Source organism: Hemitrygon akajei, unplaced genomic scaffold (assembly GCF_048418815.1).
Source record: "Hemitrygon akajei unplaced genomic scaffold, sHemAka1.3 Scf000063, whole genome shotgun sequence".
Taxonomy (NCBI): domain Eukaryota; kingdom Metazoa; phylum Chordata; class Chondrichthyes; order Myliobatiformes; family Dasyatidae; genus Hemitrygon; species Hemitrygon akajei.
In genome coordinates, this window is record NW_027331949.1 from 2,775,172 (window position 1) to 2,795,466 (window position 20,295).

A 20,295-nucleotide genomic window follows, 5' to 3' on the forward strand; every position below is an offset into this window, starting at 1 on the left:
AAACGTCCTGACTGTAACTACTGTCCCTCGCCCCTCCTGAAATGTCCTCAATGTGACTACTGTCCCTCACCCCTCCTGAAAAATCCTGACAGTAAAAATCCTGTCCATCACACTTCCTGATTTGTCCCCACTGACTGTAACTACCATGCCTCGCCCCAAATTAACCTGCCTATAACTGCATTCACTCGCCCCTCTTGAAACATCCTGACCGTAACTACTGTCCCTCACCTCTCCTGAACCATCCTGATTGTAACTATTGTCCCTCACCCCTCCTGAATCGTCCCCACTGTAACAACTGTCCCTCACCCCTCCTGAAAGTAATTACTGGGCCTTGCCCCTCCAGAATTGTCCTGACTGTAACTACGGTCCCTCACCCCTCCTGAATTGTCTTAACAGGAACTACTGCCCTGAATAGTCCTCACTGTAACTACAGTCCCTCATCCCTCCAGAATCGTCCAGACTGTAAGTACTGTCCCTCAGACCTTCTGAATCGTCCTGACTCTAACAACTGTCCCTCAGACCTTCTGAATCGTCCTGACTCTAACAACTGTCCTTCACCCCTCCTGAAAGTAAATACTGACCCTAACCTCGTCTGAATTGTCTTGACTGTAACCACTGTTCCTAACTCATGAATCATCCTGACTGTAACTACAGTCCTTCAACCCTCCAAAATCATCCTGACTGTAACTACTGTCCTTCGCCCTTCCTGAATCATCCTGATTGTAATTACTGTCCCCATCTCCTGAACAGTCCAGACTATGAGTACTGTCCCTCACCCCTCCTGAACTGTCTTGACTTTAACGACTGTCCATCGATCCTCCTGAATCATCCAGACTGTAGCTACTGTCTCTCGACCCTCCTGAGTTTTCCTGACAGTCACTAATATCCTGAATCGTCCTCACTGTACCTGCTGTTCTCACCTCTCCTGAATCATCCAGCCTGTAACTACTGTTCCTCACCCCTCTTGAACTGTCTTGACTTTAACATGTAACTGCTGTCCGACACCTCCTGAATCATCCTGACAGTAACTACTGTCCCTCACCCATCCTGAATCATGCTGACTGCAGTTATTCTCTCTCTCCCCTCCTGAATCGTCCCGATTGTAACAACTGTCCCTTACCCCTCCTGAAAGTAAATACTGTCCCTCGGCCCTCCTGAATCAATCTGAATGTAACCACTGTTCATCACCCTTCCTGAATCATCCAGACTGTAACAACTGTCCCTCATCCTTCCTGAATCGTCATGACTGTAAGAAATATCCCTCACACCTCCTGAGTCGTCCTGACTGTACCTACTGTTCTCACCCTTCCTATAGTGTCCTGACGGTGACTACTGTTCCTCATCCCTGCTGAATCGTCCTGATTGTAACTACTGTCCCCAGCTCCTGAACCGTCCAGACGATGAGTACTGTCCCTTGCCTCTCCTGAATCGTCCAGAGAATACCTACTGTCTGTCACCCTCCTGAATTTTCCTGACTGTAACTACTGTCCCTCACCCCTCATGAATCGCCCTGAATGTAACTACAGTCCCTTGCCCCTCCTGAATCGTCCTGAGTACAGCTACTGTCCATCAACACTCCTTATACTTCCTGCCTGTAACAACTGTCCCTCACCTCTCCTGAAAGTAAATACTGTACCTCGGCCCTCCTGAATCATCCTGAATGTAACCACTGTTCATCAACCTTCCTGAATCATTCCGACTGTAACAACTGTCCCTCACCCTTCCTCAATCGCCAAAACTTTAAGAAATGTCCCACACCCCTCCTGAATCATCCTGACTGTACCTACTGTTCTCACCCTTCCTGAATCATCGTGACTGCAGCTGCTCCCCCTCACCGCTCCTGAATCGTCCTCACTGTAACAACAGTCCCTTGCCCCTCCTGAATCGTCTCGACTGTAACTACTGTCCCTCGCCCCGTCCTGAATCGTCTCGACTGTAACTACTGTCCCTCGCCCCTCCTGAATCGTCTCGACTGTAACTACTGTCCCTCGCCCCTCCTGAATTGTCTCGACTGTAACTACAGTCCCTCGCCCCTCCTGAATCGTCTCGACTGTAACTACTGTCCCTCGCCCCTCCTAAATTTTCTTGACAGTAACTACTATCCTGAATCGTCCTCACTGTAACAACAGTCCCTTGCCCCTCCTGAATCGTCCTCACTGTAACAACAGTCCCTCGCCCCTCCTGAATCGTCTCGACTGTAACTACTGTCCCTCGCCCCTCCTGAATCGTCTCGACTGTAACTACTGTCCCTCGCCCCTACTGAATCACCTCGACTGTAACTACTGTCCCTCGCCCCTCCTGAATCGTCTCAACTGCAACTACTGTCCCTCACCCCTCCTGAATCGTCTCGACTGTAACTACTGTCATTCGCCCCTCCTGAATCGTCTCGACTGTAACTACTGTCCCTCGCCCCTCCTAAATTTTCTTGACAGTAACTACTATCCTGAATCGTCCTCACTGTAACAACAGTCCCTTGCCCCTCCTGAATCGTCCTCACTGTAACAACAGTCCCTCGCCCCTCCTGAATCGTCTCGACTGTAACTACTGTCCCTCGCCCCTCCTGAATCGTCTCGACTGTAACTACTGTCCCTCGCCCCTACTGAATCACCTCGACTGTAACTACTGTCCCTCGCCCCTCCTGAATCGTCTCAACTGTAACTACTGTCCCTCACCCCTCCTGAATCGTTTCGACTGTAACTACTGTCCCTCGCCCCTCCTGAATTTTCCTGACAGTAACTACTATCCTGAATCGTCCTCACTGTAACAACAGTCCCTTGCCCCTCCTGAATCGTCTCGACTGTAACTACTGTCCCTCGCCCCTCCTGAACTTTCCTGACAGTAACTACTATCCTGAATCGTCCTCACTGTAACAACAGTCCCTTGCCCCTCCTGAATCGTCCTCACTGTAACAACAGTCCCTCGCCCCTCCTGAATCGTCTCGACTGTAACTACTGTCCCTCGCCCCTCCTGAATCGTCTCGACTGTAACTACTGTCCCTCGCCCCTACTGAATCATCTCGACTGTAACTACTGTCCCTCGCCCCTCCTGAATCGTCTCAACTGTAACTACTGTCCCTCACCCCTCCTGAATCGTCTCGACTGTAACTACTGTCCTTCGCCCCTCCTGAATCGTCTCGACTGTAACTACTGTCCCTCGCCCCTCCTGAATCATTTCGACTGTAACTACTGTCCCTCGCCCCTCCTGAATTTTCCTGACAGTAACTACTATCCTGAATCGTCCTCACTGTAACAACAGTCCCTTGCCCCTCCTGAATCGTCTCGACTGTAACTACTGTCCCTCGCCCCTCCTGAACTTTCCTGACAGTAACTACTATCCTGAATCGTCCTCACTGTAACAACAGTCCCTTGCCCCTCCTGAATCGTCTTGACTGTAACTACTGACCCTCGCCCCTCCTGAATCGTCTCGACTGTAACTACTGTCCCTCGCCCCTCCTGAATCAGCTCGACTGTAACTACTGTCCCTCACCCCTCCTGAATGTCTCGACTGTAACTGCTGCCCCTCGCCCCTCCTGAATCGTCTCGACTGTAACTACTGTCCCTCGCCCCTCCTGAATCGTTTCGACTGTAACTACTGTCCCTCACCCCTCCTGAATCGTCTCGACTCTAACTACTGTCCCTCGCCCCTCCTGAATTTTCCTGACAGTAACTACTATCCTGAATCGTCCTCACTGTAACAACAGTCCCTTGCCCCTCCTGAATCGTCTCGACTGTAACTACTGTCCCTCGCCCCTCCTGAATCGTCTCGACTGTAACTACTGTCCCTCGCCCCTCCTGAATCGTCTCGACTGTAACTACTGTCCCTCGCCCCTCCTGAATCATCTCGACTGTAACTACTGTCCCTCGCCCCTCCTGAATCGTCTCGACTGTAACTACTGTCCCTCGCCCCTCCTGAATTTTCCTGACAGTAACTACTATCCTGAATCGTCCTCACTGTAACAACAGTCCCTCGCCCCTCCTGAATCGTCTCGACTGTAACTACTGTCCCTCGCCCCTCCTGAATCGTCTCGACTGTAACTACTGTCCCTCGCCCCTCCTGAATTTTCCTGACAGTAACTACAATCCTGAATCGTCCTCACTGTAACAAGTCCCTTGCCCCTCCTGAATCGTCTCGACTGTAACTACTGTCCCTCGCCCCTCCTGAATCGTCTCGACTGTAACTACTGTCCCTCACCCCTCGTGAATTTTCCTGACAGTAACTACTATCCTGAATCATCCTCACTGTAACAACAGTCCATTGCCCCTCCTGAATCATCCGAGCATAGCTACTCTCCATCACCACTCCTGATTCTTCCTGACAGTAACTACTGTCGCTCACCCCTCCTGAACTGTCTTGACTTTAACGACTGTCTATCGCCCCTCCTGAATCATCCAGGCTGTAGCTACTGTCTCTCACCCCTTCTGAATCGTCCTGAGTATAGCTACTCTCCGTCACCACTCCTGAATAGTCCAGACTATAACTACTGTCCCTCACCCGTCCCGTATCGTTTGGCTACAGCTTAATTCCCCCATGCGGACTGCACTCTCACAATGGCCGCTCCAGTACTGATGTTCTATTTGACCCAATGTGCCTTTTTTTGGCTCCTGCCCATTAGGTCCTCAGCTATTGATGAACAGTTTGGAAATGTGCAAATGATACGGAACTGTTAAATGAAACACAGCCAGACACGGAACCATCTCCTTTACACTCTTCACTCCATGTCCTTCTCTTAATCAATAAAATTTAACAAGTTTCAAGACCAACCTGCTTGAAACTTTCTCTCCTCCCACTCCAAGTCCTGTCTCAGTCAGCCCCAAGGCTGATATGAAGTGTATAGTGTAGAAAGTGTTTTACACTCTTGGCCCACTGAAAGGACATTTGATCTGCACAAACCTGAGCCTTTCCTCGCCCCCCCTCTGCTGTTTGAGCATCGAGACTTCATGGAGACCGGCGATCCACGATCCTGGGTTTCCATGTCAAACCGCCCTCTGGGATGACTTTGTTCTTTTTCCTCTGAGGCTGAATTGTATTCCAATGGGATGCAGCCCTCAATATCGCCTTGTTTTGCTGTGGTGTCTCCAACGTTCTGACCATTTTCCCTTGAGGAGCCGAACGGTAAAATACGCTTTAATCTCCGATTCAAAGCATATTCCCTAGCTGGAGAAAAAAAACAGAAATCACGAATTGCAAGGTAGAGCAGAACGATTTAGAACTGAGCAAAACGGATTCAGAATGGGTGGCTATAACGTGAACCGATGTTGTGCGTAAGTGAATTTTGAAGTGCGATTATCGGGGGGTTGCAAACTTCGATGCTTTGATAAGCAGATGATTGCATTACACCCAGTCACAGAAAACAAAGGACCCTCTGGAAAATGCTGGCAATTCCGGACAATGTTTCTCACCCTCTGCACGCCGCCTCGGCTGAACCAAGGAGCATTTTTTGTAATAGACTGAGTCAACTGCGCTGCTCCAAAGAGTGCTATATAGGAGGTCATTCTTACCCTCGGTCATTAGACTCCATAATGAGTCAGCCTCTCGCTGGGGAAGTGATGACCCCCTCCTGTTAGACTGCCTGAAGGGACTTAATTTTTATTCTTTCTAATTGCTCTTTGAATATGTTTATACCTGTGCACTTGTAATGCTACTGTGACACTGCAATTTCCTTTGGGATCAATAAAGTATCCATCTATATAACGGGGCAGACACAGTTACACTCAATGCAATTTACACAGCAGCTGGACAAGGACATTTCTGACACTACTGCAGAGGATTGAGATATATAGCTCCAACTAGAAAAAATATGCCCACATCACACATTCTCCAAATATTAGTACACATCTTAGCCATGTCACACGCTGTACAAGTCCCTACTGGGATCAACACCACCCCATCGTGCCAGGCACCAATCTCCCAGCTCTCACACCATACCATTCCAGTGAACCACACACTCTGGCTAAAACGTCTTCTGATACCCCGGATTAAAATACAAGAGCAAGGATGTGATGCTGAGGCTTTATAAGGCACTGGTGATGCCTCACCTTGAGTATTGTGAACAGATTAGGGCTCCTCATCTTAGAAGAAATGTGCTGGCATTGGAGAGGGTCTAGAGGTGGTTCAAGGATGATTTTGGGAAGGAAAGGGTTATCATGCAAGGAACGTTTGATGGCTCTGGGTCTGTACTCGCTGAAATTTAGAAGGATGAGGAGGGGATCACATTGAAACCTTTTGAATGTTGAAAGGCCGAGAGTGAGTGGATGTGGAAAGGATTTTTCCTATGTTGGGGGAGTCTAGGACAAGAGGGCATAGGCAGCTTTGGAGGCCAGGTCACTGGATGTGTTTTAAGCTCTCAGATCCTCAGAGCAGACATGACGTCTGCCCTGCTTTTCACATTTGCAATGTGCAGTACATATCCTGATTGAAGTATTTCTCACATTCAACCCCTCAGACTGAATGGCCTTCTCCTTTTCCTCGTACATCCCTTGAGTAGACTGCATTTCCTAGAGACAGACAACCCCATCAAGATGGCTCCCGTTTCACCGTCGCTGACCCGCTCAGTGTCACAGTTCCACTGTGTGTCCTCCTGCTGCTCGCTCGCTCCATTCATCCGGTTCTCTTTCTGCTCAATCGGTCTTTATGTAAGTGAAAAGTAACGTCAGTGGTGTCTGACACAGCTCCTTCACCCCTCCACACTAGCCCTGTGGATGTCACCTCTCTGAGAACAGCTCCAGCCCTCTTCTCTCTTCCTTTGTGTAACCCGGCTGTTTGCAATATATCCAGACCCTGCAGGACAGTCAGACTTTGCAGAACCTGCACAAACCTCTGTGTTGCCTTGATGTTAAGGTCCCTGAGCCTCCGCTCCAGCTGGTGCATTCAGACTTCATGGTGACAGGCGTTCTACAGTCCTGGGGGGCTGTGTAAAACAACAGAAACAGGAGCAAAAGACAGTCAGCCACATGAGAAGGAAAACATTGCCTTGTGAGGACCCACACAGTCGGATACAATGGATTGGATCACCAATCTCCATTCTTTCCAGACCAAATAGGGTCCAAGCAGGAAACCAACATGCCCCTTGATCCTGTACTTCCTTTCCACTGTATCCATAGAAACTCCATCCCAGGCCCATACATTTCCCAGCACCCCCTACAGCCCCCACCACCTTCTCAAATGAAGAAATACAGCTGCCTCGTTCAACCCGGGTCTCAAAATGACCGATTACCAAGGTCTAATCCACCACAGGACAGACCCTGGGGCCCACCCTCTCAGTCGTGCTGCCTGATCCTCCAAGTCCAATTCTCGCTGGGTCACATGATGTCCAATCCTTGAAGCAGATTGGAATGACATTTGGAGAGCCAGAAGGGACCATGAGAAGGCTTTGGTGAGCAGGATTAAGGAAAACTTCAAGGCATTCTCAAGTATGTGAAGAGCAAGAGGATAAGACACAACAGAATAGGACCAATCAAATGTGACAGTGGAAAAGTGTGTATGGAACCCAAGGAGATAATGAATACTTTATTTCAGTATTCATAATGGAAAAGGACCTTAGTGATTGTAGGGATGACTTACAGTGGACTGAAAAGCTTGAGCATATAGACATTAAGAAAGAGGATGTACTGGAGCTTTTGGAAATCATCTAGTTGGATAAATCACTAGGAATGGATGAGATGTACCCCAAGCGACAGTGGGAAGTGGGGGAGGAGATTGCTGAGTCCCTGGCGATGAACTTTGCATCATTAGTCTTACTTCAGTAGTCGGTAAGTTGATGGAAAAGATCCTGAGAGGCAGGATTTATGAACTTGCAGAGGCATTATATGATTAGGAATAGTCAGCATGGCTTTGTCAAAGGCAGGTTATGCCTTACGAGCCTGATTGAATTTTTTGAGGATGTGACAAAGCACCTTGATGAGGGCAGAGCAGTAGATGTATTGTATATGGATTTCAGCAAGGCATTTGATAAGGTACCCCATGCAAAGATCAGTGACAAAGTAAGGAGGCATGGGATCCAAGGGAACATTGCTTTGTGGATCAAGAACTGGCTTGCCCACAGAAGGCAAAGAGTGGTTGTATTATGCCCCTCTCTACCTTATTCAGAATAAGGCTTCCACTATTTACAACAGGTAAGCAGGAATTTTGTCTTTAGGCTTATGGCAATTTGGCATTTTCTGCCCCGGATGGTTGTTGACGTGGAATTGTAAAGTATATTCCATACCCAGGAATTGCCAGGGTCTGGGATTAGTGGGTATCTGGCTTGAGCAAGAGTGAGAAAGCTGCAATGAGGACACAACCAGATCCAGGGTGTGTTTTTGCTCTTCCTGTTTCTATTGCTCAGCTTTAACATTCCTTCTCTCCACCAGTGGCACATGGAGTTGCTGTCTTCCAGCTATGGGGTGTGTGGGGTGTCCAGGGAGGGGATGCTGTCCATCTGTGAGGTGTCCGTGGAGGGGTAGCACCTCTGGTAAAGGGGCTTGTCATGTCTGGGGCAACACACTTATCATTGGTCCGCCGGACACTCAGTTCTCACCTGTGGCTCCAGGCAGCTGTTTGCCTGCAACACCCGCCACACCTGAGGCTGCTTACCAAGTTAAGAGCCCATGGCATCACAGGAAAGATACTGGCATGGTTAGAGCATTGGCCGATTGTTAGAAAGCAGTGATTGGGAATGAAAGGATACTTTTCTGGTTGGCTGCCATTGACTAGTGGTGTTCCGCAGGGGTCGGTGTTGGGACCACTTCTTTTTATGATTTAGATGATAGGATAGATGACTTTGTCGCCAAGTTTGCATATGATACGAAGATTGGAGGAGAGGCAGGTAGTGTTGAGGAAACAGGTAGGCTGCAGGAGTTAGACAGATTAGGAGAATGGGCAAGAAGGTGGCAAATGAAATACAATGTTGGAAAATGCATGGTCATGCATTTTGTAGTAGAAATAAATCTGCAGACTATTCCTAACTGGGGAGATGCAAAGGGACTTGCGATTCCTTGTGGAGAACACGCCAAAGGTTAACTTGCAGGTAAAGTCAGTGGTGATAAAGGCAAATGCAATATCAGCATTCATTTCAAGAGCTCGAGAATAGAGGAGCAGGGACGTGATGCTGAGGCTTTATAAGGAGCTGGTGAGGCCTCACCTTGAGTATTGTGAACAGCTTTGGGCTTCACATCTAAGAGAAGATGTGCTGGCCTTGGAGAGGGTCCACAGGAATGATTCCAGGAATGAAAGGGTTATCATATGAGAAACATTTGATAGCCCTGGGTCTGTACTCACAGGAACTTAGAAACCTTTCAACTGTTGAAAGGCCTAGACAGAATAGATGTGGAAAAGATGTTTCCCATGGTGGGGGAGTCTGGAACAAGAGGGCACAGCCTCAGGATAGAGGGGCGTCCATTTATAACAGATGTGGAGAAATGTCTTTGGCCAGCAGGTGGTGAATTTGTGGAATTTGTTGCTACGTGGCAGAGCTTGATAGATTCTTGATTGGACACGGCATCAAAAGTTACAGGGAGAGGAGTGGAGAAAAGGATCAGACATGATTGAATGGCGGAGAAGACACAACAGGACGAACGGCCTAATTCTGCTCTGATGGAACTCTCAAGGAGCCTTTGCAGAAATACAGCAAACTGGATTTCAATCTGCCACCTATCCTCACACCATCCACAACTACCACTGCTCCTGCTCCACACCATTGTACGCCGATGCTCCCATCTTCCCCATTCTCTCTCTCCTCTACATCTGCCCATGACCCAAGGAGGAATAAAACCCAGGCCCGATTACCCAGTGCCTCACATGGGCAGCTCCTTTGGCCCTCAACTGTCCTTCCCCCCGCTCCCTGAGGGATGATTGCCCCCTTTCCCCTGAGCTGTGTCACACTCCATTGGGACGTCGCTCTCATTCTGACCTTGGGTTGGTTTACTATTCTCATCATCCTCCTGCGATGAGCCGAATAGCAGGTGTCGCTTGAATTTCCATTTCCAATTCCATTTTCCATCTGCAAAAAAAAAAATCACAAACTGTGGTTATGCCAGACTGATTCAGGACTGAGCAAAACAGAGATTCAGAGTGGGTGGGTGTCTAGGATGGGAGCTGAGCTTCTGGTTAGCCAAGTTTGGAGAAGTATAATGACCTTGCACCAGAAGAGTAAACCATCTACTTACTGTCACTAGCCCATCCCCATCAAAATTAAAAACAAGTTATTGAGAATAGGCCTTTCTGGCCCTTCGATCCACACTCCCAGCTACCCCCTATTTATCTCTCACCTAATCACGGGACAACTTGCAATGATCGATTAACCTACTAACTTGGCCGTCTTTGAACATTGACAGCATTGTATCTCCTAGAAAATTGGTCACCAAGACAGACAGAATGTTACCCTCTTTGATATATGGAAAAATACAATGAAGGGCACGACCAGAGAGGCCAAGCCAGTTCTCAAGGTGATCCAAAACAACCTTTGTTACAACCTTAAGGTTCTGAATTGGAAATACTCGGAAAAGTTGACTTGATTGTCATCTATCATTCTCAGAGGTTTGCTGTATGTTTAGCTATTACTTTCTCTGATGGAAGTAATTTGGTTGATAAAAATATTGAGAATTCCTCAGTTTCTGGAAAATGCTTGACCTGCTTTCCTTGGGAATTTTTTTTATTGGGAAAAAAAATCAGAGCACCCATAGGAAACCAACGAGATCACGTACAAACTCCTGACAGGCAATTGCGGAAAATGAACGCGGGTTGTCTGTACCGTAACACATTGTGATAACCACTATGCTACCACGGCACGTACTGTGTTCGATTTATTAACACGTCCCTTGAAACTGGCATTTTTCCAGATGCCCTCAAAGCCGTGGCTGTCAAACCCTTGCCTTGCCCGTCAAGCCAGACCTTAATATTAAGGTACTAGCTAACTACAGGCCAAAGGCAAACCTTCCCTTCCTGGGCAAGATTTTGAGAAAATAATTTTCAACCAACTCAACAACTTTCTGAATGAGAAAACAATATTCCATAAAAACCGGTCAGGATTTCGAGCCAACTTGAAGCAGCACAAAACCAACACAGAGACGGACCTTCCGAAAATTGTCAGCAGTCCAAGGACACCAACAGAGTCTTTGACACAATGGACCACAACTTTCCTCTCAATCGCCTTGAGAACTGGCTTGGTCTCTCTGGTAGGGCCCTTAATTGGTTTTGTTCATGGACCTTAGAGGGAAATATTCTCTCTCTCTTGGTGTCCAATTTTCTATAAGATTCAGTGCATCGTTTGATGCTGCCAAAGTTCAGAAGAACTTTAAATATCCTTGGAATTGTCTATTTTCCAAATGTAGAATAGCGAAAAACAGTGACATCTTTGCTGCTTCTTCGCGTTGCAGAATGTTCGCAGAGAGGAACGCATTCCTCTCGTGAGAGTGCTAAGTGCTGGGAAGCAGCTGAGCTGAGTGTGCTTTAAAAAGGCACGTGCAGCGGGTACTCGAGACAGACAGTGTGATCAAGAAACCGTTGCAGCAGGAAGAGGAGGAGCGAAGGGCTCGTAAGATAATTGGCAGGGACAAATAAAAGGACGGGAGCGGCCAGTGGTGTGAGTGGCTCAGGGTAGGATTGGAGCTTTGAGTTTTTGGCTCAAGAGGCTTTGGTGAGCAGAGGCTGAGGACAAGCTTGCTCCAAGTGAGGTAGGCTGGGTAAGTTCCTTTAATTAATTTATTTAGCTTAGGAGTAGGCAATGGAGGAAGCAGTTAGGGCAGTCGAGTGCTCTGTTTGCAGTATGTGGGAACTCGGGGATAGCACAATTGTCCCTGATGACTACACCTGCAAAAGGTGCATCCAGCTGCAGCTCCCGACAATCCGAGTTAGGAAACTAGAGCTGGAGCTGGATGAACCGGATCATTCGTGAGGCAGAGGCAGAAATAGACAGGAGTCTCAGGGAGATAGTCACCCCTAGGAGACAGGAGGCAGGTAGCTGGGTGACTGTCAGGAGAGGTAAGGGGAATAGACAGGAAGAGCAGAGCACACCTGTGGCCGTTCCCATCAATAATAAGTATACCGTTCTGGATACTGATACAAGTTGTAGTGGTCATGTCCCTGGCACTGAGACCGGACCCTCAGCTCAGAAAGGAAGGAGGGAAAAGAGGAGCAACTGCACACCATGCTGGAGGAACTCAGCAGGTCGGGCAGTGTCCATGGAAATGAGCAGTCAATGTTTCGGGCTGAGATCCTTCGTCAGGACTGAAAAGGGAGGGGGCAGGAGCCCTATAAAGAAGGTGGGGAGAGGGTGGGAAGGAGAAGGCTGGTAGGTGCCAGGTGAAAAACCAGTAAGGGGAAAGATCAAGGGGTGGGGGAGGGGAAGTGATAAGGGGATAGGCAGGAAAGGTGATAGGCAGCTGGAGGAGGAGGCAGAGTCAAAAATGGGATGGGAGAAGGGAGGGGGAAGGAATTACAGGAAGTTGGAGAGTTCAATGTTCATGCCAAGGGTCTGGAGACTACCCAGATGGTATATGAGGTGTTGCTCCTCCAACTTGAGTTTGGCCTCATCATTGGTAGAGGACAAGTTATGGTAGGTTCAGGAACTATGGTGTACAAAGGCTGTAATAAATCTGGTCAAGAAGAAAAGAAAAGCTTACAAAAGGTTCAGAAAGCTAGGTAATGTTAGATTATAAGGCTAACAGGAAGGAGCTTAAGAAGGAAATTAGGAGAGCCAGAAGGGGCTATGAGAAGGCCTTGGTGGGCACTTGGCGGGCAAGATTAAGGAAGACCCCAAAGCATTCTACAAGTATGTGAAGAGCAGGAGGACAAGACGTGAAAGTACAGGACCTATCAAGTGTGACAGTGAGAAAGTGTGTATGGAACCGGAGGAAATAGCAGAGGTACTGAATGAATACTTCACTTCAGTACGCACTATGGAAAAGGCTCTTTGTGATAATAGTGATGACTTGCAGCAGATTGAAAAGCTTAAGCATGTAGCTATTAAGAAAGAGGATGTGCTGGAGCTTTTGGAAAGCATCAAGTTGGATAAGTCGCCAAACCCAGATAAGATGTACCCCAGGCTACTGTGGGAGGTGAGAGAGGAGATTGCTGAGACTCTGGCGATGAACTTTGCATCCATATTGGGGACGTGAGAGGATCCAGAGGATTGGAGGATTACGAATGTTGTTCCTTTATTTAAGAAAGGGAGTAGAGATAGACCAGGAAATTATAGACCAGTGAGTCTTACTTCAGTGGTTAATAAGTTGATGGAGAAGATCCTGAGAGGCAGGATTTATGAACATTTGGAGAGGTATAAAATGATTAGGAATAGTCAGCATGGTCCTGCCTTAAGAGCCTGATTGTATTTTTTGAGGATGTGACTAAACATATTGATGAAGGAAGAACAGTAGATGTAGTGTATTTGGATTTCAGCAAGGCATTTGATAAGGTACCCCATGTAAGGCTTATTGAGAAAGTAAGGTGGCATGGGATCTAAGGGGACATTGCTTTGTGGATCCAGAACTGGCTTGCCCACAGAAGGCAAAGAATGTTTGTAGACGGGTCATATTCTGCATGGAGGTCGGTCACCAGTGGAGCGCCTCAGGGATCTGTTCTGGGACACTTAATCTTCGTGATTTTTATAAATGACCTGGATGAGGAAGTGGAATGATGGGTTAGGAAGTTTGCTGATGACACTAAGGTTGGAAGTGTTGTGAATAGTGCGAAGGGCTGTCAAAGGTTACAACGGGACATTGATAGGATTCAAAACTGGGCTGAGAAGTGGCAGATGGAGTTCAACCCAGATAAGTGCGAAGTGGTTCATTTTGGTAGGTTAAATATGATGGCAGAATATAGTATTAATGGTAAGACTCTTGGCAGTGTGAAGGATCAGAGGGATCTTGGGATCCGAGTCCATCAGACGCTCAAATCAGCTGTGCAGGTTAACTCTGTGGTTAAGAAGGCGTATGGTGTATTGGCCTTTATCAATCGCGGAATTGAATTGAGGAGCTGAGAGGTGATGTTGCAGCTATATAGGTCACTGGTCAGACCCCACTTGGAGTACTGTGCTCAGTTCTGGTCACCTCACTACAGGAAGGATGTGGAAACCATAGAAAGGGTGCAGAGGAGATTTACAAGGATGTTGCCTGGATTGGGGAGCATACCTGATGAGGATAGGTTAAGTGAACTCGGCCTTTTCTCTCCGGAGCGACGGAGGCTGAGAGGTGACCTGATAGAGGTGTATAAGATGTTGAGAGGCATTGAACATGTGGATAGTCAGAGGTTTTTTCCCAGGGCTGATATGGTTGCCACAAGAGGACACAGGTTTAAGGTGCTGGGGAGTTAGGTACAGAGGAGATGTCAGGGGTAAGTTTTTTATTCAGAGAGTGGCGAGTGCATGGAATGGGCTGCCGGCAAAGGTGGTGGAGACGGATACGATAGCATCTTTTAAGAGACTTTTGCATAGTTACGCGGTGCTTAAAAAAATAGAGGGCTATAGGTAAACCTAGTGATTTCTAGAGTAGGGACATGATCCGCACAACCTTGTGGGCCGAAGGGTTTTCTATGTTTCTGTTCCTGTGACACAGTAAATCCCACCACTGTCACTCTCCTTTCACTGTCTCTGACCTGCTCACTGTCTGGGTTTCACTGTCAGGAAGCCTCCTTCCTCTGCTAACATCATTGTGCATATCAAAATAGCCAATATGTGTGATTGATCAGAGCTCCTGCATCCCATTCATCTCTGGTGGATCATAGCTCATGTACCTCGTTCGTCTGTGATTGGCTGCCACTGCAAATATTCATTCTCTGGCTCAGCTGCTTCCCCATTTCCTCTTCCTTTATGAGTCTCGGGTGTTTGCAAGCGACACGGAATATGGCGAAAATTTTCTGGAGAACTACACAAACCTGTGTTTTTCCTTCCTGTCTCTGCATCCGCTTCTCTGTTGGAGTTCTCAGCCATCGTAGTGACAGGCGTTGCTCTGGAGTAAACAATATCAACAGGAGTGTTAGACCAGCCTTGAGATGAGAAGGAAAGTTTTGCCTTGTGAAGACACACACTGTCTGATCCAGTGACTCTCCAGGCCAAAATCTGACCAATTTGCAACACTCCATGCCCCAGAGCTTTGCAGCTCCTCCCAGCGTATCTACAGGATTTTCATCAGGGACTGGACTTCCCCTGGGACCAGAGACCGTCGGTTTCTCCGTCAGTCCACATTCCCACAAAACGAGATCGCATCTCTGGCTTGCTTGAGGCCTGATGTTAAACATGGGGCTCGAGTGACCGGAGGTGCCTGCATCTCCAACCGCACCTGGCAGAACTCAATTCCACTCCTCTGGCTGCAGCCCGGTAGTTTTTCACGTCAAGGCTGTGCCAATTCTAGCTCCTTTTTCACTCTCACTCATAGACCCATCACTGTGTACAAGGCAGGACAGCTCACTCTCTGCATCACAGCTTGAGACAAAGGACTAATTCTGTGCTGTTGGTTAAGCCCACTTGGGGGTTGGAGACTGTTGAATCACTGTGGAAAGAGCTACAGAAATGGAATGGTAAACTTGGCATTGATGGGAGTTGTATACAGACCTCTAAGCAGTAGTAAGGATGTGGTGTGCAAATTGCAACGGGAGAGAGTAAATGAATGCAAAAGGGCAATGTTACAATAGTCATGGGGATTTGAATAAGCAGGTAGTTTAGGAAAATTGGTTTGGTGCCGGATTCTATGAGGGGACATTTCTAGAGAGCCTTCTAGACAGCCTTTTGGTACATCTCAGGGGATCAGCGATTCTGGATTGGGGGTTGTGCGATGAACTGGAATCGATTAGAGAGCGCAAGGCAAAAGAACCTTCAGGGCAAATGATCATAATATGATGGAATTCACCCTGAGATTTGAGAGGGAGAAACTAAAGTCAGATGTATCAGTATTACAGTGGAGTAAAGGGAATTACTGATGCATGAGAGAGGAGCTGGCTAAAACTAATTGGTAAAGAACACTGGCAGGGATGATGGCAGAGCAGCAATGGCTGGAATTTCTGGAAGCAATTCAGAAGACACAGAATATATATAGTCAGCCCTCCTTATCTTTGGTGGATTGGTTCCGAGACACCGCGTGGATACGAATAAACACGGATGCTCAAGTCCCTTATTTAACCTGTCTCAGTGCGGTGGACTTTATGACCCAGCAGAGCTCCAGACCTTATTTAACCTGTCTCAGTGCAGTGGACTTTAGGACCTGGCGGAGCTTGGAACCTGCCACCTGCAGTGTTTCTGTTCCGGAAAACGATCACAATTGAAAATAAAGTGGAAATAATCAAGTGAATGGAAAGAGATGAAACGCCATCGGTCATTGGAAAAGTGTTAGGCTACAGTCGGTCAATGATCGGAAAAAAGGATAAAGTAAGGATAATGGAGCATGTGAAGGCCCTGCCCCGATGAAATTAGAGAGAGTACAGAGGAGATTTACTAGAATGTTACCTGGGTTTCAGCACCTAAGTTACAGGGAAAGGTTGAACAAGTTAGGTCTTTATTCTTTGGAGCGTAGAAGGTTGAGGGGGGGACTTGATAGAGGTATTTAAAATTATGAGGGGGATAGATAGAGTTTCCATTGAGAGTAGGGGAGATTCAAACAAGAGGACATGAGTTGAGAGTTAAGGGGCAAAAGTTCCGGGGTAACACGAGGGGGAACTTCTTTACTCACAGAGTGGTAGCTCTGTGGAATGAGCTTCCAGTAGAAGTGGTAGAGGCAGATTCGATTTTGTCATTTAAAAAAAAATTGGATAGGTATACGGACAGGAAAGGAATGGAGGGTTATGGGCTGAGTGCAGGTCAGTGGGACTAGGTGAGAGTAAGCGTTTGGCACGGACTAGAAGGGCCGAGATGGCCTGTTTCCATGCTGTAATTGTTATATGGTTAAAACAAAGAAACCCAATAAAATCCATTAAAACAAGAGAAGACTATCAAACTCCCAGACAGACAGGTGATTCTGTGGATGCAAAAAGGAAACACGGAAGGTAGTTTGCCTCAAAGGAGCCAGGGTCCAAGATGTTTCTGGGCGCGTCCGCAATATCCTAAAAATGGGAGTGTGAGCAGCTAGAAGTTGTGGTAGATATTGATACAAATGACATAGGAAGAAACAGAGAACGGAGTCCTGAAAAAAGAATAGAGCGAGTTAAGAAGGAAGCTCAGAAGAGGCAAAATTCAAAAGGGTGAAGAACTCAGGACTGAAGGTGCTGTATTTAATTGTAGGTGGCATTCAGAATAAGGCGTAATTAGAGACTGGTCAGTATGACCTTGTGGGCATCACTGAGACGAGGCTGAAAGAAGCCCATAGTTGGGAGCTTAACGTCAAAGGATATATTTTCAACAAAAGGACAGGCAGGAAGGCAGAGCCGGTGGTGTGGCTCTGGTGGTAGGAGAATGCTGAATCTTTGTGGGTGGAGTTAAGAAACTGTACAGGTAAAAAAAAACTACTATGGGAATCATATATGACCTCCAAATACGTAGTAACTAAGATGTGGGGTTGAGGTTGCAAAGGCAGCTGGAAAAGACCTGTTATAAGGGTAATGTTACAATTGTAACGGGGGACTTCAATATGCAAGGGGTTGGGAAAATCAGGTTGGTGTCGGATCGCAAGAGATGGAATTTGTTCCATGCCTACGAGATGGCTTTTTAGAACAGTTTGTGCTTGAGACTACTTGGGGAAAGGGCATCTTAGATTTGGTGTTCTGTAATAATGCAGATCTTATTAGAGAGTTTAACGTAAATGAACCATTAGGAGGCAGTTATCATAATATGACTGAATACATACTGCAATTTGAGAAGGAGGAGCATAGCTCCTGTATCTGTAGTACATTGGAATAAAGTGAATTACAGAGGCAAGAGAGAGGAGCCTGCCAAGGTGGATTGAAGGAGGATACTGGCAAGGATGATGGCACAGCAAAGATGGCTGAAGTTTCTGGGAGTAGTTCACAGGAGCAGGATAGATGTGTCCCACAGAGGAAGACATTTTCAAATGGTAGATACCACGGCTGACAAAGGAAGTTAAGGACTGCATAAAAACCAAGGAAAGGGTATATTGTAGCAAAAGTGAGTGAGAAATTGGATGATTAGGAAGCTTTTAAAATCCAACAAGAGACCATAAGACCACAAGACATAGGAGCAGAATTAGGCCATCTGGTCCACTGAGTCTGCTCCGCCATTCAATCATGGCAAATCCTTTATTTTCTATCTCCTCCTCAACCCCAGTTCCTGGCCTTCTCCCTGTAACCTTTGATGCCATGTCCAGTCAAGAACCTATCAATCTCTGCCTCAAATACACCCAATGACCTGGCCTCCACACCTGCATGTGGCAACAAATTCCACAAATTCACCACTCTCTGGCTAAAGAAATTTCTCTGCATTTCTGTTTTGAAAGGGCGCCTCTCTATCCTGAGGCTGTGCCCTCTTGTCCGAGACTCTCCCACCATGGGAAACATCCTGATACCCTGGTAGGCTGAACGACAAACTGCTCTAAAATGCTATCTCTTAGACATTCAACAAACATACACTCTTGAGATCCATTACCGTCCTGATTTTCCCAATCAACCTGCATGTTAAAATCTCCAGTGACTATCATAACATTCCCTATTTGACTTATTTGTGGTCCACCTCCCAGCCACAGTTGGGTGCCCTGTATATAACTGCCAACAATTTTTTTATCCTTGCAGTTTCTTAACTCAACCCACAAGGAGTCAACATCTTCTGATCCTATGTCACATCTTTCTCCTCAAATAAAAAGGTATAGGGACTTCCGGTAAGATGGCGATTGTTTAGCTGCTCCGAACTTTTGTTCCGTTAATGTCGCTATCTTTGCACTAAATGTCTCCATTTTTTAAACCTTAGTTAGGAATTTTTTCGGTATCTCTTACTTGCCTGTGAACATATCCAACTTACAATGTCTAGCAAGAGTTCTAAATCCGGGAGAAAGGAAGTTATCGCTCCCTCAGACGAGACCCTGGTTGCGCTCGGAAAGCTCCGAGACGAAATTTTAAAGGAATTTAAAATCGCTTTCAAACAGTTGGAAGACAAACTGGATCGGATCAACGATAAAGTGGACAAGCATGCCGAACACCTATCTCGCATCGATTCGACTTCTGAAGATTTAGAAAGTTGTGTTCGATACTTGGAGACTCTCTGTTCCAGCTTAGAGGAAAAATCTAACAAACTTCTTTCCAAAATGGTGGATCTCGAAAATCGCAGCAGACGCTGCAATCTCAGAATTCTTGGATTGCCAGAGGCGACCGAACAGGGATCAACCGTGAAGTTTTTCGCCAAGCTTCTCTGTGAGATATTCGGGAAAGATTTGCTTCTGAACCCGCCCGAGCTCGAACGAGCACACAGAGTCTACGTTCCCCCCGGAATTCTGGGCTCCCGTCCGCGACCAGTAATCTTGTGTTTCCATCAATACCAGGTAAAACACAGTCTGATTGTAGAGGCACGTCGCAGGGAGTCTTTTCCTTTCCAGGATACAAACATTCGCTTTGTGGAAGATTTTGCACCCCAGACCTTAAAGATGCGCGCTGAGTTTAAAGGCGCAATGAAAGTGCTTTTTGATCGTGGTTTTAAACCCTCTCTTCGCAATCCTGCCGATCTACGAATCAAGCTTAATACCGGAAAATACAAGTGGTTCAGGTCGGTGAAGGAAGCTGAAGCATTTGTGGCAAGTCTTCCGGCTATCCAGTCATCTTTGGAATCTGATCAGACCTCCTAAAATGGTGGATAAGTAGTCCTCGTAGTAAAATTACTTTTTCTGGACTCAGACTTCACTTGAATCACTCAGACATTATTCATTGAAACTCTAAGGGCTGTTGACAATCTCTCCCGGGATTTGGTGTGTATGTAATCTATTTTTATTCTTGTATAACTTTATCTACAGAGTTCTACAACTGACTCTAACTTGTTTTGGAGGTTCGAAGTCTTTAGTGAAGGCCTCTCTGTTTGTTGGTTCACAGTTTAATTGCTGATTTATTTTTCCTTTTTTTAATATTTATTTATTTTATCTTTTTTTCTTTTCTTCACCCTTTTTTTCTCTCCTCTCTGTAAATGGTTGATAAATACTCGTCTTGAATTTATAATTTTCCCCTTCCTCTCCTTTTTTTTTACTTTTTTTTCCCTTTCTCTTACTTTATTCTTCTACAATTTTTCACGTGTAGGTTAGTTTTGATTTTCTTCCGATTTTCTCTGTATTAAGTTTTATATTTCTGCAGAAGGTGTTCTAATCTGTAGTTATGTTTTCTAGTGCATAAACTAGTTACTATTTGCTATAGTATTTATACGGAACTGTTGTTAATGACACAGATCTGGAAGTTGTATTTGGGTTAATT

The 20,295-nt window shown here is 46.6% G+C and overlaps 1 protein-coding gene across 2 annotated transcripts in view; it reads right to left on the bottom strand.

Moving 5' to 3' along the window:
- The window catches only part of LOC140721889 (NACHT, LRR and PYD domains-containing protein 6-like), a 111,764-nt gene that overhangs the window by 70,631 nt on the left and 20,838 nt on the right, over positions 1 to 20,295 (bottom strand). For both annotated transcript variants that reach the window (XM_073036717.1, XM_073036718.1), the window contains 4 exons: positions 14,845 to 14,918; positions 9,887 to 9,976; positions 6,815 to 6,907; positions 4,891 to 5,154 (listed from right to left, as the gene is read on the bottom strand). In XM_073036717.1, coding sequence (XP_072892818.1) covers positions 4,891 to 5,154; positions 6,815 to 6,907; positions 9,887 to 9,976; positions 14,845 to 14,899 — 502 coding nt within the window. In that variant the 5' untranslated portion in view covers positions 14,900 to 14,918. The remainder of the gene's footprint in view (positions 1 to 4,890; positions 5,155 to 6,814; positions 6,908 to 9,886; positions 9,977 to 14,844; positions 14,919 to 20,295) is intronic.